The sequence below is a fragment of the Prinia subflava genome, chromosome 4 (genome assembly GCF_021018805.1).
Source record: "Prinia subflava isolate CZ2003 ecotype Zambia chromosome 4, Cam_Psub_1.2, whole genome shotgun sequence".
NCBI classification, from domain to species: domain Eukaryota; kingdom Metazoa; phylum Chordata; class Aves; order Passeriformes; family Cisticolidae; genus Prinia; species Prinia subflava.
The window spans coordinates 18182193-18199684 of record NC_086250.1 but is presented as its reverse complement, the minus strand read 5'-3'; the positions used below and the strand labels follow the sequence as shown (position 1 = coordinate 18199684).

General features: G+C 45.7%; 1 protein-coding gene across 1 annotated transcript in view; it reads right to left on the bottom strand.

Annotated features, from left to right (window-relative positions):
- Nucleotides 1–17492, bottom strand: part of STAB2 (stabilin 2) — a 77714-nt gene that overhangs the window by 3866 nt on the left and 56356 nt on the right. Inside the window, 21 exon segments of the mRNA XM_063394861.1 lie at nucleotides 397–525; nucleotides 1211–1318; nucleotides 2181–2321; nucleotides 3125–3244; nucleotides 3875–3981; nucleotides 4212–4377; nucleotides 5101–5234; nucleotides 5520–5661; nucleotides 6641–6834; nucleotides 7515–7622; nucleotides 7985–8089; nucleotides 9883–10032; nucleotides 11048–11171; nucleotides 11608–11664; nucleotides 13412–13558; nucleotides 14763–14852; nucleotides 14932–15108; nucleotides 15510–15598; nucleotides 15900–16029; nucleotides 16420–16566; nucleotides 16652–16735. Coding sequence (XP_063250931.1) covers nucleotides 397–525; nucleotides 1211–1318; nucleotides 2181–2321; nucleotides 3125–3244; nucleotides 3875–3981; nucleotides 4212–4377; nucleotides 5101–5234; nucleotides 5520–5661; nucleotides 6641–6834; nucleotides 7515–7622; nucleotides 7985–8089; nucleotides 9883–10032; nucleotides 11048–11171; nucleotides 11608–11664; nucleotides 13412–13558; nucleotides 14763–14852; nucleotides 14932–15108; nucleotides 15510–15598; nucleotides 15900–16029; nucleotides 16420–16566; nucleotides 16652–16735 — 2649 coding nt within the window.

Below are 17492 nucleotides of genomic sequence, written 5' to 3'. Positions count from 1 at the left end.
TGTTTCAGTCTCCAGAATAACAAAATTAATAGTAGTGGAGGGGGAGAACAGGTGCCCTTTCAGTTGTTCTAATACCTTGCATCCTTAGGGGTGAGCTTTCTGTGGAGGCAAGGACTTCTGCACTGCTGTGGTGTAGTTAAATTAGCTTTGGGCCAGTCCTTGGTGTTGGAAGTGTGAGCAGACACTTGGGTGGAGAGGTCTGGGGGCAAAAGTAAGCTCATGCCCAAGGCAGGCATGTGAGCCTTCCCCACTGTCTCTGTGCCTCAGTCTGAACAGCTAAAGTGTGACGCAATCAGGAATGTTTCTAGCTTAACAAAATGTGTGGAGAAACTGAAAGCTGTGAATTTGGGAAGCACAGTTGTTCCCCCCTGCTTCATGTTCCCACCTGCCACCTACCTTGAAGTGCTGGAAGCCTATGTTTTTCTTCCTGAACCTGAGGTAAGAATATCCAATAAGAGCCACAATTCCAGTAACTAGACAGATGCCAAAGAATATTCCTGTCCCAGTACTGGCATGGAGAGGAGCCTGGAAAGCAAGGGAGAGGGTGAGTGAGCTATGGGTAGGCACTGGTCAGCTTAGAGCACACAGGCACATGCAGTGTCCCTTTGAGATGTGCTCTGGTCCTGAGCTGTTCTTGTGCTTGGGTTTCCTGGTAGGTGTTCCCTAGAGACAATTAAATGTGGTCTTTTGATAGAATCACAGAACCGTTTATGTTGAAATAGATGTTTGGCTCCATCTGTTCACCCAGCACTGCCAAGCCCATCACTAAACCTTGTGGGCCAAGGAGACAGCTGGATAACTGGGAGCTTTGCAGGAATTCATGTAGGCAAAAGATATCTATTTTCAAAACACCTTGTTGTTTTGGATGGGAATGAATGCCAAGGCAAGAGTAAACAAAGTGCCTTAGAAGCTTGAAAGTAGAAAAACTAAAATGGAGCTTTTAAAAATCTCTGTTATGTACATGAACTCCATTATTTTATATAAAGAAAACAAATTTATAACTGTGGGAAGAAAGTTTTCAGACAAATTTTTGGTATCACTGCTACCTGGTTTTCAACTTCTAATTCTCTTTGAAAGTAACCTTTTAAGCTGGAAGCTGCATATATGTCAGGGAAACTGGGACTATACAAATGTCAGCAATGAGATTAGGGTAAAATAATACCAAGTTACCTCTCCACCACCCCAAGAACCTGAATCACTATGTACTTACAGGTTCTGATGGAGCCTTTAAAGGCTCTGAAATGATGTGGATTATCCCGTTGGAAGCAATTATGTCCCACTCGACAATGGCACTTCTGTCCACATATCGGATCTCGCTCTGCCAGGAAAAGGAGGAATGAGAGCTGAGCTCTGACCCTTCTCCCTTTGGTACTGAAATTGAGGTTGAGATGGTTTCCCCACCTCAGTTGCTGACACCCAGAGAGAAAAAGCCCAAAATAAAACCCATGGAAAGTTACACTGCTGCCTCCCTGGACATCAGCCTGGGATGGCCCCTGGCTGGTCACGGTTCTCCTGTGCATGAAGTAGCCATCATCACTACTTGCATGTCGCCTTCATGTTGCTCTGTCATTTTTTTTTTAAATTTCTAATTGAAGGCTTTTGTGATCTTTGTGAAGTTGCCAAGCTCTGCCTAGAAGTGCTGTTATTCCTGAGTGCCAGGCAGCCACTTTCACTGTGGAGGGTGCCACTTGCCAGTCAAGTTTGCTGGCTGGAGTTTGCTTGCTTTGAGCAAGGCTCTGTTGGTGTCTCCTGCTGCTCCCAGAAAGTTACCAAGGAACTTTACAAATTCCAACATCTTTTTTAATGATAAGCTGCTGCTTTCATCTCTTCACCTATCACACAGCCACCTCTCATAATCCTACCAAGATGAGAGAGGAGTTAAATGAAGTCCCTATCCCCATTTTTCCATTCCTGAAAGCCACTTCAACAGCTTCCTTTGGGTTTTGCAGGTAAGAGATGTCCATTTGCAAGCTTGCAAATTTGCAGTTTGACAGCTGCTATCCTGAAGTCTCTGGACAGGAAAGAACATTCTGAACTCAGTCTCTCATTGCTGCCCACTCTAACCTTATCAAAATGCCCTCCAGATCAATGTGTCACTTGGTTACAGGGTATAGCACAAGAGGAGGAAGAGCACAAAGATGAGATATTTATTACAGAGGTACCTGATCAGCAGTGGGGACTTGATGTTCCTGGCCCCCAGTGTTTGTGATGAGGAGTTTTTTCCCTAGACGATTTAGAAGGATGGTTCCATTGGTCAAGTCCTCATAAAACATTATATTGGCATTAGATAAGTGATACTCAATGTCTCTCCCAGAAAGTGTCTGCAAATCAGGGCAAAATACAAGGAGTGTTAATGGATCTCATTAATCCTTTGGATTTATTAGTAAGCTATGTGCCTGTGACCTTTTTCCCCCCTCTGCTATTAATCCTGCAGCAAGTGCAGCAACATTAGTAGTTATTGGGAAATCTGCATGGGAGCGGTGGGACATTCTGTCCCTGCTGGCCTCTGATGGCTGACTGCAGCAGGCAGGACCTTGATTCCGGTGGGACAAAGGATTTTACTCCTCTGTAGGATGATCTAAAATGTTGAGACTCAGAGATATTCCAAACAGCTTGAAGATGCGAATCAATGCATGAACCCTTGTGAATTATTTGACACAGTGTTTGATTGATGGAAGGAAAGAAAGAATAAAAGGGATAAGCATAGAAGTGAAGCTTGGAATGGATGCCTTTAATGTATTTGTGGGAAATACCAAAGCTGTGTGCTGCTTTCTTCAAATAACTGTGCTCCATGCTAATGAGCTAGAGCAGATTTCATCTCAGGCAGCCTCCTTCATAACAGGGTTACTAAAATCCCTGATGGAAAAGTCTCTGTAGTGACTTGAACACTCAATAATCTTGCACCCCTAACTATGGAAGGGAAATGGAAATAATGAATTAATGTCTTTTTGAGACATTTTGTGCTTTTGTGAGCACAGTTTAAATTATATGGGGTAAAGCAGAAGTCACATCATAGTAAGATTATTTTTCGAAGCTTAAATTTCAATGGGATGCAGAAACCCATAATAGCTGTTTAAGAAGTGTTGTTAGAAAAAGGAGGGAAAAAAAAGAAAAAAAACCTGACCTCATTTTCCTTTAACCCACTGTCGTTGGGAGCAAAGAGAGTGGCATGCACTGACAGGTCTGTGAGGTACTGCAGGAACTCTCTCCCCTTCCTAGAGCTGTTGGAGTAAGCCATGATGTCCTGGCAGAAACAAAACCCAGCTTTACTAGAGAGCAACTGTGCACTCCTGTGCAGAGAGCAGAAAAGATGACACTGTGTAGATGACAACAAAGGAACTCTCTGTTATTAGCCATGAAGCAGCTCTGGAGTGACTTTCCAAAGGAAGTATGTATTCAAAACCCAGCTCCAACTGCTGGAGCTAATTTGATAAGTACATATTAAACTGATTTGCTGACATTGGGTCCTTGTTGTCTTTGAGGCTGCTGATACATACAGTGCTGTTCTGAGTAGTGACAAGTAAGGAACTCTTAACATTTTGCCTTTACTCTGTAGCAATTCAATGATACTCCAAAGCACAGTGCTCCTTGTGATGCTTTAAAAGTTGTGCTGTCTCCTTTAAGCTAAAGTTGCACCAGGCTTTTAATTCCAACTGAATTTTAAAACCCAGAAACTTCTTTGGAGGATGTAATTAAAGATGTAGTAACTGAGTTCTGGTTTGGATTCAGACCAGACAGGTGCAGATTTAGACCACTTGGACTTTCTTCACTGGTTTGTTGCTATTGCCTGTGTGTGCTGGGCTAGTAAAGCACATCCTGGATACAACACTCAGGGCCTGCTTTGCTTCCCTCCCGCCCCAGCCTTGGCTCCTACCGACAGGAAGTTTGTCACTGTTGGGAAGGACATCAGCACTTGCAGCAGGTTCCCACTACAGGAGATGCCATCCCCCACGTAGCCTGGCTTGCAGGTGCAGTTCACATCTGAAAGGCACAAACAGGGAGAGCTGTATAGGCAAACACCCTTTCCAAGAAAGCTTTAGGCTGCCCTGTGCCTGAATAACTACTAGTAAGCACCAGGTTAGGGTTTTTTTATTAAAGTTATAAAAGAGTCAGTTTCTTGCAGTGTTATCTAGGAGCCTGTGATGGAAGGAACCAAAATCTGGGCTGCCACTCTCATTTTCACAGAGGGATGAGGCAAAGGACCCCCTTACCTTTCTCCCTGTAGCAGAAAACATCCCAGGTTTCGCTCAGATTGGCTCTTCTTCCGTAGTCCACGATGCCGACGTATCCGGAGCCGCAGTTTGGGGAGGAGAAGCCGGTGGGGTAGCCCACTCTTCCACCATCTAGCCAGCCAGCAGAGCACAAGTGGTACCTTGCCTGTGGTCAGCACAGCCAGAAGGGAAAACTCAGGGGAAAAGCTGGGTGGTGGGACTGGGGAATTGCATATGGAATGAACAGATCCCCTGGGGCACTCAGGCAGCACCTGCCCTGCCAGCACCAGTCCAGCCCCACATTTAGCTAAAGGTGTCTCAAAGCAGTGAGAGTCTTTCTTCCCTCTGTAGTTGAAAGGAGCCAGACAGAGACAGTCAGACAGAGACAGTCAGTCTGACCCATTCTGCTAAAACAAATTTTGTAAGCCCAAGCTGAGATGCTCATCATACTGACATCAGCCATATTTTGTCTATAATGTGCTCAAGGGAGGCAATATGGAAATGGGTCTGTTAGCAGCATTTGGGAATAAAGATTTCTGGAGGCTTACTTTAAAGAAATAAATTAAGCATCATTCTGAAGTGTACATTTATTTAAGAAGTGTCAATATTTAAATTCCCCTGAAAACACTCCGAAAGTCTAACTCAACCTCTCACCCCAGCATCACTGGAAACGAGAAGTTGGCAAGTGGTTTCAGTTCTGTGTGAACAGGCATGAAACCAATAAAAAGTCAGAAAACTGCTCCCAGCCAAACTTACCGTGGGGCAAGGGGTGAAAGAAAGGAGGGAAAATGGTGCTTATTAGCACAGATCAGCCCCCTTGCTCCTCCTTCTCCATCTACTCTGTGTCTGGGTCCTATCTGGGGATGCCCTCCCTCCGAGGGCTCCTCACCTTCTGTGCATACAGCAGCTGGTTGTAGCTAGCGATGGTGGCAGACTCATTGGCACAGGCCTCCCTGGCCTGCTCGTACGTCATCCTGTACTGTCCCACGGGGGACCGCAGGTGGAACACCCCCACCGTGGTGTCTGCAGAGAGAGAGGAGGAACAGCTCTTCCTGGAGGGGCTTCCCTGCCGTGGCACAGTCAGCTGTGCAGTACACACACCCGTGGATTTTGTGAAATGTAATTAGAGCAGATTGACTCCTCAGGGGTAACATTCCTACCTGGAATGCCTTCACACATTGCCTCGTGAATCTACAGGTACATACATTCACTCACAATTGCTCATTGTTTCATGGGGACATTAGGTAGAGGCCTGAGTGAGCTTTCAGCTCCGGGTCGCTGGTGGTGTGCAGGATGTGCCCTCCTCACCTTGGAAGTGCAGGTCGGCGCAGTCGGCGTCGGGGTGGCACTGCCCGTTGTCCTGCAGGCAGCGGTCCAGGGGCAGCTGCAGCACAGAGCAGTTCAGCCCATCACCAATGTAGTTGTTTTTACACTCGCACTTACGTCTGTCCTGCCCAGGGAGAGAAGGAAAAAGGCCAAGACAAGCATTTAGCTGACACCAAACTGGTGTTTCAGGCAACATTCTGAACTGTTGAGGAATTTTCACTTGGTACAAGCAGGAATGGACAAACAGAAAAGTTGCTACTAACAACTATGCCAAACGTTTGCACACGTACTTAGGTGCTTTGCTGAATTAACACCAGAAATTTCATCCACAAAGTTAATAACATGCACTGGAGGTTTATATGACACATAATTCACAAAAACGGATGGCAAACATATTAAAATGATATTTAAATAACTGGGCATGGAAGCAAGCATGGAATTTAACAGCCCACTGCTAGTTATAAATGAGAACTATAAACCAAGTGGTGACATCCAGGGATTGTGATGGTTGACAGCTGGAATGGATTATCAGCAAGACTTTTCTAGATTGCTCCTGGAAGGCAGCTCAGGCAAGACACCAAAATAGAATGGAGAAGTGATCCTGCAAGCACCAGGACAAATGCTGGATCAAGTCACCTTCACAATCTTTCCCTAACCACACTGACTATGTGGGTCATGGAATTTGTGTCATGTCGCTGCAGAGCTTTTTAAGTTGAGTTCAAGCAATCAAGTGACACTATTCTCCCAGCTATCCCTTTGTTTATCTTCCAAAATGTATTTAATTTAATCCAAAAAAATCATGCTGCAAATAAGGATAGACAGTTAGGGAGAGCTAAGATTGGGACAGAAAGACTACATGTGCAAATCATCCCAGCCTCTGCATTACCCCATTCCCCAGAGCAAAGATGTCAAACTGTTTCTCAGCCTTCAGCTGAAAGCATACCAAACTGATGGGGAAAGTAGGTTGGAGCTGAGTAAAGTTGGTTTTGGAAAACAGGGATTTAGAGGGATACAGAGTGTGATCCAGCCAGAGGAGACTTCTGCTGGCACCACGGAGAAACTCTTCAGCCTTCCCTGCTGGGGACCGAAATCATTCAACTTACAGGTCCAATGACAATGCAGATGGCATGCTCATGGCAGCCTCCATTGAACCCATCAGCACAAGGATTTATTGGAAGGCAGGTAAATCCATCTCCCTTGTATCCCTTCTGGCAGGTACAGAAGACTTTCACCCCATGCTGTGTGCATCCGGCTGCCTTGTGGCACCCACCATTGTTTTGTTTGCAAAGTTCTGCAGCTGCAGGGGGAAAAAAACCAAGTGAGTAAAGTCTGCTTTTAAAGAGGATTTTCTTCCTAAAGACAAACCATTGCCAGTCCTTTCACACTAGAAATACTAGAATACTTGTTTGGGGAAAAAAAAATAATCAGCTGTTTCTTTTTCCTGAGGCATTACTGACTTTCTGTCAGTAGTCTGTTCCTTAGGGCTCTGAAGGCCTTGTCAGGATGTTCTTGATTCAGGAGACATGGTACCAACCCTCAGATTTCTGGCCAGGTTGACTTTGAAAGATGTAAGACACCTAGCTGAGAAAGAGCAACTCTCTCTGTAGCAGTGTTACCAGGGAAATGCCTTGCCTACAGTCATAAAAGAATTGAATCGTTTTCTTTGGAAAACCCCTTTGATATCTTTGTGTCCCACTGTAAATCCTCCGAGGGAACCCAGCTTAGAACCCTGCTGTCTTCAATGCTTGAATGAAGTGCTCTTGTTGCCCACGGTCCTACTTGGAAAAGCCTGGAGAAGTCAGCCTTCTGATTTAGAAAAACCTGAACTCTGTGTACCCTAAATTTGCTCCAGCTGCTGCACAGTGGAAGATTTTAGGTTGGATAGGAAAGATTTCCTGGTGGGCAGTGACTGCATTCCAGTGCATGTGCAAGAGGGAAGAAGCTGCCTCCTGGCTGTGAGTGGGGGTGGGAGCTCACCTGTGCAGGTGATCCCGTCCCCATTGTACAAGGGCTTGCACTGGCACGTGTTGTTCTCTGTGCAGATGGCGTTGGCTGAGCAGCTAGGGGAGCACACTGGCGGCAGAGCTGCAGGGAAGGCAGGAGAGCTGGAATCAAAGAGCTCTGGTACCAGTGCTCTTGTTTCATGCAGAATGAGAAGCCTTCATACTGGTCTGGCTAACTGGAAAACCTGTAAGAATTTTATTTTTTGACTGCCCCAGCCCAGAGCCCCTCCACAGGGGAGGCAGGAACTGATAATGCCATATCATGAAAGAGGAGAAGTGGGGTGAGGGGAGTTGCCCTCAGTCCAGAGCAGGATCCCTAAGTGCTCTGAGATGGCTCCTGACATTTATTAACCCTTTCTGTCTTTTCTATGGAAACGTTCTGTTGAACTGCAAGAAGTTTTAACCCATAGCTCCATGGGCAGAGTCTGGCGAGAGCAGGCAGACCTAGCTTGGTTTCGCACAGCCGGCCAGTCCATCCTGTTCCACAGAAACATCGTCCCGTCCCCGAGTATCCTTCATCGCACTGCCCGTTGTTCTTGCACTCACAAGCTGGAAAACAAATGCAGAGGTCACTTGCAGAGTGGGAAAGTCTTTCTCTAGAGAAACATCACCATGTCAGTTTAGATACAGTATTATTCAGAAATAATTTAGATGAGTATAACTTTATGGTATTTCACCATGAGGCCAGTCAAGCCAAGGACCAGTCTTTCCAGAGTGCTTGAGCAATTGTCATCCTTGGAGGTTTTCAAGTCCTGACAGGATAAATCCTGAACAACATGAGCTCAGAACTGACCCTGTTTTGAAAAGGTATTGGACTAGAGACCTTCTGAAATCTCTTCCAATCTGAATTATCCTGTGGTCCTATGATTTTATAATTGGCATTAGTTCAATGTGCCTCTGAAAATGAAAATGAGAATCTGCACATCGCAGGGGGGTAGGAAACTCCACAGAGAACGGTGGCAGGAAAGAGTTAATGGCTGAATTGAAGAACCAGGCAAATCAGCCCTAATGAGCAGCAGCTGTTAATTGTGGGGAAGCCAGAGAAAAACAAGGTGTGGAGAGGGAGAGTACTTGGCTGCTGTTAGGGAGAAGGTCCGGCTGAGTAAGGATGCCAGATATGATACTAGTAAGCTTTGCTGTAAAACGTAGACAAGTTACCTGTAATTTCTTTTTTTTAGGTTTCAGATATTTTCATGACTAAAAGCTTTTGGATTCTTTCAGTTCCTTTTATAGGAGAAGCTTTGCTTCTTCTGCTCTCCAACCTGAGGTGTGATGGTCTGTTTAATCTATAGGTGATGTTCTTTCCTCTCCTCTTTGGGCCCTGCAATAACTTACATGCTAAATCCTTCTTAAAGAATTATTTATGGCTCTCTGTTTTATAATGTCATGCTGCAGCATCTTTTATGGCCTTATCCTTCTTGCAATATTGTTGTTTAGAGAAGAAAATTGTGTGGGATTTGTGGAACTGATTTTTTGCATACCTGTCCTGCTGAAGAGGAGCTTCTCTTGCTGTTTTTTTTTTTTCATTTAACCTGCTTAGTTAATTTTTGTCTGACTTAAATCTATGTCAAAAGGAACAGGCTATAAGCCTTTTTTCTTTTAAATTTCATAATTTGATTTCAAGTTAATGGCTGATACACTTTATGCTATGGTGTGCTATAAAGTGTTGGTATTTAAATTGTAGGTAGGCATAATCCTGAGAATCTGTGTGCAAGCCTGTTGTGTTGCCTGTACAGCCCATCCTGTGTGCCTCAGGAGCAGTACAGGTGCATGGGGTTAGGACGGAAGCACTAACGTTGTAACTTCTTATCTGAAGGCTTTATGTCAGGAAAACATTTAAGTTTAAAGGGAGATATTGATCCTGCTCCCACCTAGTTTACATTTACAGCCACAGAGAGGTGGATTTTGTGAGCAGTTGCTTGGCTGTCCCTCTTTGCAAACAGCCCTCATCTTGGCGTCCTTTTCCTTCTCTGCAGAAGTAGTGCGTGGGCTCGGCCTCCTGCATTCCTTGAGACACCATGTTGCTAAAATGCTCTCTGAAGCTTTATGGGGATGGAGGAGAAAGCTGTGCTGTAGCTACAACTACTTGTTGCTGGAGGCCCTGCTTCTGTTCTGTTACTGATGTACTGTGTAAGAGTAGGAGGCCCTGTGCAGATGCAGCTTTGTAGCCTCTGCACCTGCTCTTCTCCTCCTCCCTTCTGAGACCTTGTGCCATCTCCTGGCGTGAGGAGGCACCCAGGAAAAATGCTGGTGTTGAGGGAAGCATTCCTTAGAAACTTGTTGCTGCCAGAACCGTTAAGGCTTGATGTGGGCATGGATAAGAAAAGGGAGCTCAAACATACGCCTGCAGGTGAAGCCGTATCTGCCTGGCAAGCACAGCTCACACGAGGTCCCGTTGAAGCCACCGTCACACAGGCACTCCCCTGTCCCCGTGTACCCATCGTCACAGGAGCCGTGGCCGTGGCATGGAGTCTCTGCACCCCCTGGGCAAGCTGAAAGGTTGAAAAAGAAAAGCGGCTCTTTAGCTCATGTGCATGTTTATTCATTGTCATCGTTGGTTACCTAGTGTTCTGTAAAAGTCATTGAGCAGGGAATGCCTGTAAATGCTTCTCTCTTGAGGTGTGTAAAAGTGGCTGTGACATTTATGCCTATGGCGAGCCTCATGCTCTAAATTCCATGACACACTGCCATAGCTCCCATCAGAAGGGTGTTGAGGATCCTTCCAGCTCTGACATGTGGATGCTGTTATCTGGGTGCTTGCTCATTCACCCCTACCTGTGAATGGCACTGCCCAAATCGAGCCTTTCTTGTGTGTCTCTTTATGTGCTGTCAGGGTGACCCCAAAGGGCAGCTCAGGCTGAGCTGGCCAAAATGGGATGGGATCTGCATGTATCTGTCTGTGAAACTGGGACAGAGCAAGCTGGCAGGGCTATGTGTGGCTGGACCCACCTGCCAGCAGAGATCCTGACCTGGATGGTGACCCTGTGTGTCCTGGTGGGGGCCTAGGTACTGTTACCCTGCAGGGCTTGCAGGTGAAGAACAGTTTGGAAGTGTCTAAGCTAACAAAGTGCTGAGATGGAGCCTCCCAAATCATCTCCACCTGTTCAGAACTACGACTTCTGAGCTTACTGTGCGATGAGTGCACTTGCCTGTAGCTGAGCAGTTATGCACTGGTTCTCAGGTGTGTGCTGGTGTTGCTGTGTGAACCTGAGCCCGTGTTTAAAGGACTCTCAGCTGGTGACCTGTTCAGCAGGACAGCCTTTATTCCCTGTAGCACTCACCTGCTACTAGTATGGAGTTTAAACCGTGCTCTAAATGTGAAGTGATAATCTGAATTGAAGGAGCAGTTAACATTTTGTGCTCTTCAGCACTTGCAACCAAGTTCCCTCATCTTGCAGCTGGTCTCTCCTCATGCCCCTTATCCCAATTCTCCCAGATCTGCCTGCTGGGCACTACCCAGCTGGGGAAGGGGAGGGCACAGGATGGCCATGGGGGTGGGACTCCTACCTTGGCAGTCTGGCCCGAAGTAGCCCTTGCAGCACTTGGCTGTGTGGATGACCATGGAGCAGTTCCTACGGCAGCCATCCCTCCGCAGCCCGTAGGACTCGTAGGTGCACCACTGGGTTCCTTCCTGCGTGTCCCACGTGTCAGCACAGAGAGAGGAGGGGGAAGGACACAGGGGAATGAGTGCTGCCAGGAGTTTGTTTCTTTTTTCTCTAAATTGTGATTTCTGATCTACATGGAATCAAAATGTGATGAGTGAAGAGTGTGGATGTGAGACCCCCACCCGCTGATTCCTGACACGCTAAGCACCATTCCTGAGAGTGCAGGGGCTGCTCTGGAGTCAGCTGAAGCACTTTTACAGTGGATGCTGTGTGAGACCAACAAGCATCCCCCACCACCAGTGCCTGGGTGTTTGCCCAGGGACAGCTTTATCACTTAACAGTGTGGTAGCATTGTCAAAGGTTTTCCTTTTATTTATTCTAAGAAACTTTTTCTGATTTGCAGGTGTGAAGTACAGAGAAGAGCATGCTAGACTGCTTGCATGTGAGATTTGAATGTTTTACCTTTGGTTTTGTCCCTGGAGGGCATTTAGAGTTGCTGAAACAGCTACCACAATGCCCCTGGAAAAGGGAAAAAAGAAAAGTATATTAAAATAATGCTTAAAAAAGGCCATTTGATTTGGACAACAGGTCTGTTTTATGAGAGCAGAAAAGATGAACAGAGAAAAGGTAAAGCTTATTGCACTTAAAAATTAAAAGAGAAAACTCTGGAGAAACAAGAGAGAAGAGTGACAACAAAATAGTTGCAATAATTTAGTGCTGAAAAATATAAGAAAATAGTTTTGATACTGGAATATAAGTACTGGAATAGGAAACTGCTCTGGATTTAAAGAAGGAGGGAAGAGATGAATGTTCTTCAAACAAGTATTGATGTGATCTGTATCAGACCTGGATATCTGATTTGGAGCACAGAAAAATATTTGTTTCTCAGGAAGTGCTGATGAAATTTGAGGAAATGATGTATATTTAATTTCATTTAATGACATCATAAACAAAAGGCAACTTGAGCAGATGGGATATACATAATTGTTGGTTTGATAATTGAAATACATATTCCAGTAAGCTCTTTTAAAGACTGACTACCTAAAAGCTCTTTGACTTCTAGGAATTTTTTTCATACTTTCAAATTAAAGTGAAGTAAACTTGGCCTTGAAACTATTTGAAGATGACTTTCAAAACTTCCCATTTGTGGGACCCATCAAAGTCCATGGAGGAAACTTCCTCCACGCTAACTGTGCCTGTTCAGGTGTGTTAGAACAAGAAATGTCAGAGTCTGAGATAGAGTAGGCAGTTCTCTGTCTTGTGTCCCTCATACCCTGTGATGCTGGAGTAGCAATGCTGTTCTCTTTTAATAGGGAACTTTGTAAATGTGATCTCTACCCACAAATATGTAGTGTGAACTTCCACTAATTTAAAAGCATGCCAGAAAGATTTGTCTTTGCTCAAACTTTTGCTTGCATGTGTAAGCTGCTTTTTTAAAATGGTCTGAAGTGGAAGCACTTGTCCTATGTGCTGCTTCATGTGGATACAGGATTTCTGTTGTGCACCTCTGAGGCATTGTTCTGCACTTCTTAATTTCTCCCTAACCAGTGCAGCAGATGTGCTGGTACAGTGGGGTTTGCTCGCAGGAGTGCCAGAGCTGCAGGGAGTGTTACCCCAGCAAGGGTGGATTGTAGGAGATTCAGGGACGGTCACGAGATATCTCTGGAGTCTGGGCAGCTCTTGAAACATGCAGTTTATTGCATAGGGTCGTGAGTACAAGACCTCTGCTTAAAGCTGCCAGCCACAGCTAGAAGCGTGCCCAAGAGAGACAGAGCAAGAGAGAGAGAAGGAGAAAGATGAAGAAGATGCCTAAGTTCTTGTTACATTACATTATATCTCTTTTTGTCTTGAATATGCTAATTTACCATCATCCAACCAGTAAAAGACACAGATCCTGTAGAATCTACATACAGCCTATTAGAAGTACTACATTACCATATCATGTTACATTTTAAACTCTAAAAGCTAGTTTCTAGACTCCTTTTTTCTTCCCTGCCCCGTCGGCAGGGTTTCCCCAACCTTTGGACCCTTGGCATCCCTTTATTTGCCGAGGGTATTGTTCAGTCAAGAGAGATTCTCCTTCAACAGGCCAAACCATTGTTTTCCAGTTGTTCAGTAGCTAACAGCTTGGCATCTTACATCTTGAAGTTTGCCTTCATTTCTACTTCAATTATAGGTTTCATATTCTTAAAATCCTTCCCAACACTGGACGTTGGCCCCTGGGCTGTGTGACTGTCGGGGTGAGGGGCCCGAGAGGGGCACTCACCATGAACTCCACGGTGAGGAAGCTGTCGCAGCGGCCCCCCAGGCTGGGCTCTGTCAGCAGGCAGTTGATCCCGTAGGCGATGCCGCCGTCAAACTCCAGCTGCCGCTGCACCACCTTGCACTGCCCGTCGTTCAGGAAAAGGGCGCCCTGGGAGATGGGATGGGGAGAGCAGGACATGGCAAGTCATGAGCTGCTCCTCCTTGGGTTCCTGATCTCTGTGGGAATGCTCTTGGGGCAAGGTCAGACTATGCTGTAAGTAAATTGGTGGCTATAGGGGCTTGAGCCCAGTTTTAGGGCTTCTTTTCCTATGGGCAGATGTGTGTCTGGAGTAATGTGTCCTGCTCTGGGGCTCCCAACACAGGAAGGATGTGGACCTGCTGGAACAAGTCCAGAGGAGGGCCATTAAGGTACTCAGACGGCTGGAGCACCTCTCCTATGAAGACAGGCTGAGACAGCTGGGGCTGTTCAGTTGGGAGAAGGCCTCAGGGCGACCCTAGCACACCTTGAAGTCCCTAAGAGAGGATAATGTGAGAGTTGGAGAAGGATTTTTAGCAAGGGCATGTTATAATAAGATAAGGGCTAACGGCTTTAAACAGAAAGAAGGTGGATTTAGGAAGAAATTCTTTACTGTGAGGTTGCTGAGACAGTGGAAGAAGTTGCCCAGAGAGCTGTGGGATGCCCCATCCTTGGAAGTGTTCATAGCCAGGTTGAATGGGACTTTGAGCAACTTGAACTCTGTAAGGTGTCACTGTTCATAACAGGGGGGTTGGAACAAGATGATCCTCAAGGCTCCTTGAAACCCAAACCATTCAATGATTCTGTGATATCTTTCTTTTCTGAAGAGGATGGAATATGCCAGTCCTATGCTCACATGTTTGTCTTATGTATATTTGGACTTAACTGCTTGCCAGGTATTGTCTGATACATTTGCAAAGAAAAATGTGATATTGTTCTGGTTTATTAGGCTGTGTGCGTGCCTGCAACTTTAGCTTGGAAGTGCTTACACACTAGAGTTTGCATGCAGATGCTGCATTCATGGGGTCCAAAGCCAGGCTGATCTTAGTGGTTTTGCACTTAGTGGTATTGTAGAAGTTTAAATGTGCTGGTATTTCAGTTTCAAAGTGGCTGAGAGCTGTTTTGAACAAATAGCACCTTACAACAGAGCAAATGACAGCTCCAAAAGTCCTGAAAATCATATAGTTTTCTGAATCTGTTGGTGTCAGTCTTGGCATGTAGGAGTTTTGGTGCCACTGACCCTCCCTGGGGGCTGTGCAAAGGCAGAGTGTGGTCTGCAGGAGCAGATCCTGCAGCAGGAATGAGCAATAAATATGCCAGCAGAGTGAACACTTACAATCTCCCCGTTATCCCCACAGCTCACGCTGAGGCTGGAGCCCTGCAGGGTCTTCAGTGAGGTGGAGCTGGGGAGCTGGTAGGCCAACACCTGGGAAAGAAAAGGGGAGATGCATGTCTGGGCTTGCATGTTTTGGCTGTGAGAACCCTCCCAAAACGCAAGGGCTTACCGCAGCATCACGGACAACGTGGAATTTGAGGTACTGCACCAGCTTGTCGGTATTGGACTTCTTGAAGAGGAAGTCCTGCTGCTCCTGTGGCAGCCCCCGGATGGCTGTGTCGGTGGGCCAGAAGAGCGTGACGGGTTTGTGAATGGGGTCGTTGATCAGCCCGAGCAGGTTGTTCTTCTGCAACACAGCAAAAAAATGGGGCAGAAGATTAATGTTCTGTCCAGAGTGACACTGACCCTGTGGGGTGAGTGTCAGGTGTAACTGGGGCATGGTCCCTGAAGGCTGCCTGGTCACCAGCCTGCAAATACCTTGACTTTAAAAACCAGATGCATGAGTTGAGCTTGATATACAATAAGACAGCTGAGTGGGGAAGGGAAAGGTGGCTGCTTCACATCCCCCAGCCTCTGGGGGAGTGTGCCTGGGGGTGAGCAGGGTTGCTGTGTACTGTATTGTGAGCCTTTCAGTTCTCCTGAAGAGAATCCTGCCAGCGATGCCATGTGCTGTGTGTGTGCGCTTTTGTCTTCAAAAAAAGCTGTTTGCAACCTTTGCCCAACGGCTCCTGTCTCTTGTGTCCTTACCTCTAGCAAGGAGCTGAACAGAATGTACCCATGCTTGGCTGCAACCATTTTAAGACTTTCCTACAAAGAAAGAAAAGAGAGTAATTTACCTAAGAAATACCTTATCTGGGTATTAAAAAAGCAGGTAAGAACCTGCTTTTCCCTGTAAGCCACTTTTTGTTATAAAATCAAAGCTGCTGTAAAAGCCCTCTGCAAAAATGATCTTATACTGTTCTTACTTTATCTGTAATTCTGGTGAATTTGAAATACAATATTGAATTTATTCAGCAGTGTCACACAATATTTTTATAAGGTCTTTTTTGTGTAATTTTTTTGTTGACTTATATGATTTTATACATCTGACAGTAACTGTGGAATAGCCTCTGGGTTGGGAATGGTGGTAAGTTGCACATACCTTCTTGAGGGGGAAATCCTGCATATGTGAAGGGATCAGAATTTGGTTTATGACATGGATCACACCATTTGTTCCAACAGCATCACTGAGTATAATTTCAGCTTTGTTGTTCAAAACCAGCGTGTTCTGGAAAGGCAACAAAAACATTTTTTCTGTGAAACCTTGAGGGAAAGTTGGACTGATGCTGAACTGCTTTGATATAATGAGCCCAGACCACCTTTTCTCTTCAAACAGTACTTTCAGCTTTAATAAATTGCCCTTTTGCTTTTTAAAACTCTCCTCATGCTCATAAAGCCAGAGTCTGAGGATAGAATAGCTTGTGTCAAAGCAAGGGTTGTAGAACTCCACTCTTGGAAATACTGAACAAGCGCTGAACACTTCAGCTGAGCAGATAATCTTATCTGAAAGCAACTTATTTATTTTTGTGTATCAGAGGAAAGGGAACCATTGAAGTCTTTAAAAAGGTGAATGGGAGTAGACTGTTTTATCTTTCTGTTCCTGTCTCTCCATGTTTACCTGGGAGTAGCTGATGTGTATGAAGTCACCTTGGAGAGAGGTGATGTTGGTGATTGCTGTCAGGTCCTTGTACAACAGGTTGGCACAGCCCACCATGTGGTACCGGAGCACTTGAGCCATCACTCCTTTGGCAATCCAGTCCTTGACCTGCAGTGGGGAATGGAGGGGTTGAGAAGCAGCTGAGCAAGGCATCTGAAACAGAAAGCTCATTTTACTGAGCCCTTTTACTTACTCGTGGGTCACTGTTCAGTATGTCTGTGCGAGGGACAAACAGGGTGAAAGGCCCGGGGCCTGAGATATCTCTGATAGACAAGGCCTGCCAAATTAAGTGGAAAAAGCAGATATGAATTAGTGCATGTGATGCCACACAGTGATAGGGACTGCCCTGTGGAGGGGAAGGTGGTGCCTGCAGCTCCATCGCTGCCACATGTTGAGTTCCCTTCCCTGCAACACGAGGGTGAGAGAAATTCCTCATGTGGACTTTGACTCCTAGCCTTGTCTGTCACCTTTGCTCACAGGCATTAAATAGAAAATTTTGTTTTATAGCCATGTCTTGATCTCCTCTGAAAAACAAACAGATGAGGGAATTAAATTAATTTCTCTTAGGAGTAAGTGGACCTGGGCTATTGCAGGCACTTTGCAATGACCACTGATAAGCTAAATTGAGAGATCTCTTAAAGCAAGAGGAAGCCACCTATCTACCATGGTAGCAAAACTGAAACTAGATTATAGCTCTTTAGGTTAGCAGGCCAGTATACAGGTCTGTGTTGCCCTGAGGTTTCTGGTAAACAGAATTGCTGTCACCAGTCTCCAAAGATCAGTGAGAGCTGGCTGCACACTGGCTGTCTTGCAAGACACAGTACACTGTGATGTTTCAGGGAGGCAACTGAGAATATTGCCACTTGGAGGTGCAGAAGGGGTAGTAAATGAATAGTATATTCTTGCTTCAGGATTCACAAGAGATGTGCTGGCAGATCTCTGACTGTGAATGGGTGAAAGCTTCAGTTTTATGCCCAATCTGGAGACCTTGCCTTTCCCTGGGTCCTTCATCTAGATCATTAATACCCTAGATC